The sequence below is a fragment of the Pteropus vampyrus genome, unplaced genomic scaffold (genome assembly GCF_000151845.1).
Source record: "Pteropus vampyrus isolate Shadow unplaced genomic scaffold, Pvam_2.0 Scaffold241, whole genome shotgun sequence".
Classification (NCBI taxonomy): Eukaryota; Metazoa; Chordata; class Mammalia; order Chiroptera; family Pteropodidae; genus Pteropus; species Pteropus vampyrus.
In genome coordinates this window covers 805,069-807,648 of record NW_011889022.1, presented here as the reverse complement: position 1 = coordinate 807,648, position 2,580 = coordinate 805,069, and the positions used below count along the sequence as shown (strand labels likewise).

The following is a 2,580-nucleotide window of genomic DNA, read 5'->3' as shown; positions in this document are numbered from 1 at the left end:
GCTGCTTTTCCTGGGCTGGGGGGCCTGGCGATTGCCCCCAGGGCCTCAGTGCCTCCGAGAACACTGGGGAGGGAGGGGGACTGGGAAGTGCGTCCCCAGAGACAGGAGAGAGGGACATTAGGGAGTGGAGGGCACAAGGAGGTGCTGGCCAGTGTCCGGGAGCGCAGCATGGCCAATGGGCTGAGAGGTCCCTGTCATGGTAGGGACACTCCGGCACTCCCCCGGGCCTGTCCCCTGTCCCTCAGGCTGCCTCCGAGACTCCTCAGAGGTCCCCCAGGCTGCAAGGAGCACAGTACAGAAAGGCACGGCCCCCGACCTGCCCTCCGCCCGGCGGAGTCGGGCAGCATCTGACGTGCTCGTGAGGACGCCTGGCTAGCTGTGCCCTGAAGTGAGCTGGCTGGTGACTCCCGCTCCAAAGGGAGCAAGTGAGACAGTGGGCCAACAGTGGTAGGTTGTGGCCCGGTCAGCCAGTTAAGGCGAGGTCCTGGGTGAGGGACAGCTGTCCCTGAGCTGGAGGTGGGTGGGGATAAGAGGGTGAACCTGTAGATTCTGCTCACTTACCTCCTGCTGGCGACCACCAGCTCTCGGCAAGAACGCCTTTCAGCATTGTTGGGCCTCAGGTCCCCTTGGGTCTTGCCTTGGTGTCTGACCTCCTATGTGCCAAAGGCATGGTCTTAACTGGCACAAAGATATACTAATAAAAGTCACCCTCGTCCCATATTGTTCGATAGGACTCAACCGATTTAATGAACATCTCCAAAAACTGTTGGCAAATAGGTTGGTGGCAGCCCGGAGGGAGGGCGCCAGGGTCCCCGGCTGCGTGTTAGACAGCCCTTAGGACGAAGGCACAGAGGCGTGATCATCATGTTTGTGAAGGACGCAAAGCAGACAGGGAAGCTAGGGGATAAATGACATTGGAAGGTAGAGGCGAGAAGCTGAAGAACAGCTTATATCTACAAAAACATCAGTAGGAATTCGTAAAGTTATCCTTACGTCTGAAACATGATACAAGAGACACATGGCAATTAGGAGCGGTTTTTAAAAAGTCTATAGATCTCAGCCGATATAAAAGAAAATTCGAGTTCATTGTGTGACACATCCACCCACATCGCAAGCTTAAATGGCATCATGGAAGGCCCAGGGCCCAGAATGAGGGTGGCGAAGGGACCGCCCTGCTCTGTGGGTCAGCCTGAACCTGAAACGTCTCGCTTCGTCCTGACACAAACTCCTAGGAAATAAACCGACAACATAAAGTTTGACCCAGGAGAGCGTGGCTAGTATAGTAATGGAACAGGAAAGGATGTTTGAATAAGGATCGGAAGATCCAGGATGGCCAGGAGAAGAAAAAGAGAATTTAGCGAAGAATTTGACAGTGACCTCCGCGAAGATCTTTGTATGAAAGGCCTGGTCACTGTCGGCCCCAGATCGTCAGGGCAGGAGCCCGGAGTGCCTGCTGAGGACAGGTGCACTCTGCCCTGACATGGAGCAGCTGTCAAGAAATTAGAGTGAGGGGTGTGTGTGCACACGTGCGTGTGAGAGGGAGAGATTCTGAACTCCCTGTCTCTGGCAGTGTCCAGCAGAGGCGGGACGAAGGTCGTCGTAAAGGGAGTTCTGAAGTTTCAGCTGCGACTTTGGCGCTTTCCAACATCAGTGTCCACGTCCTCGATTCCTCGTTCTCAGCCTCACTCTTTTCTTCCTTCTTCCCTCATCCCTCTTTTCATTTCTCCTCCCTCTGAGGCCCAGTGTGGCAGGGAGAATGTTGAAATGTCCTCCAGTGTTTCAGAAGCGGGCACAGTGGTTAGTTCCTTTCCCCCCACTCTGTGCCCAGGTTCAGACCAAGGAGGGATGTTTCTAAGTGCTCAGGCAGCCTGGCCGCCCTGTCCGATGTCTGTAATCGGGCACCATGATGCTTGACTGGACTGGACTTGGGCTGGGATGAAGGCCAGAGGCCAAGGAAACACGTAAAATTCAGCACATCAAAACAGCGCTTTAAAAAGACGAGCTGCAGGGACGTGCTGTGGTTACATCATTATTTCTTATGCTTTTTTTTTCTCCAGGGAAAGTCCTGGTCAGTAGCGAAATGGGCGTCAGCCGGTCGGCGGTGCTGGTGGTCGCCTACCTGATGATCTTCCACGACATGGCGGTCCTGGAGGCCCTGATGACCGTGCGCAGGAAGCGGGCCATCCGCCCCAACGATGGCTTCCTGAAGCAGCTCCGGGAGCTCAGCGAGGAGCTGATGGAGCAGAGGGACAGGGACCGTGGCCGGGAGGGGGGCGCTGGTGCTGCTGCGGAGGGCGAGGCCGCGGGGAGCACCCTGGGGGCCCGAGTGCAGGACCTCACCGTGGAGGAGGAGGAGGACGACATCGCCAGCCGCCTGAGTGGCTCCTCCCTGGGAGGGGCCAGCCGGGCCTCCAAGCCCCTCGGCCTCGGCGACGAAGACCAGGAGGAGAGGCCATATGAAGAGCGGAAGGGGGAGCAGGGGCCCCCCGCAGACACGGTCCCCCAGGGTGGGCACGACAGGGGCTGGGCCCAGGGTGGGGAAGGGCCCGAGGAGGAGGAGGACGTGGAGCGCATCATCCG

General features: G+C 57.6%; 1 protein-coding gene across 1 annotated transcript in view; it reads left to right on the top strand.

Annotated features, from left to right (window-relative positions):
• DUSP27 (dual specificity phosphatase 27, atypical) overlaps window positions 1-2,580 on the top strand; it is a 28,925-nt gene that overhangs the window by 22,358 nt on the left and 3,987 nt on the right. Inside the window, exons 7-8 of the mRNA XM_011374214.1 lie at window positions 246-371; window positions 2,058-2,507. Coding sequence (XP_011372516.1) covers window positions 246-371; window positions 2,058-2,507 — 576 coding nt within the window. The remainder of the gene's footprint in view (window positions 1-245; window positions 372-2,057; window positions 2,508-2,580) is intronic.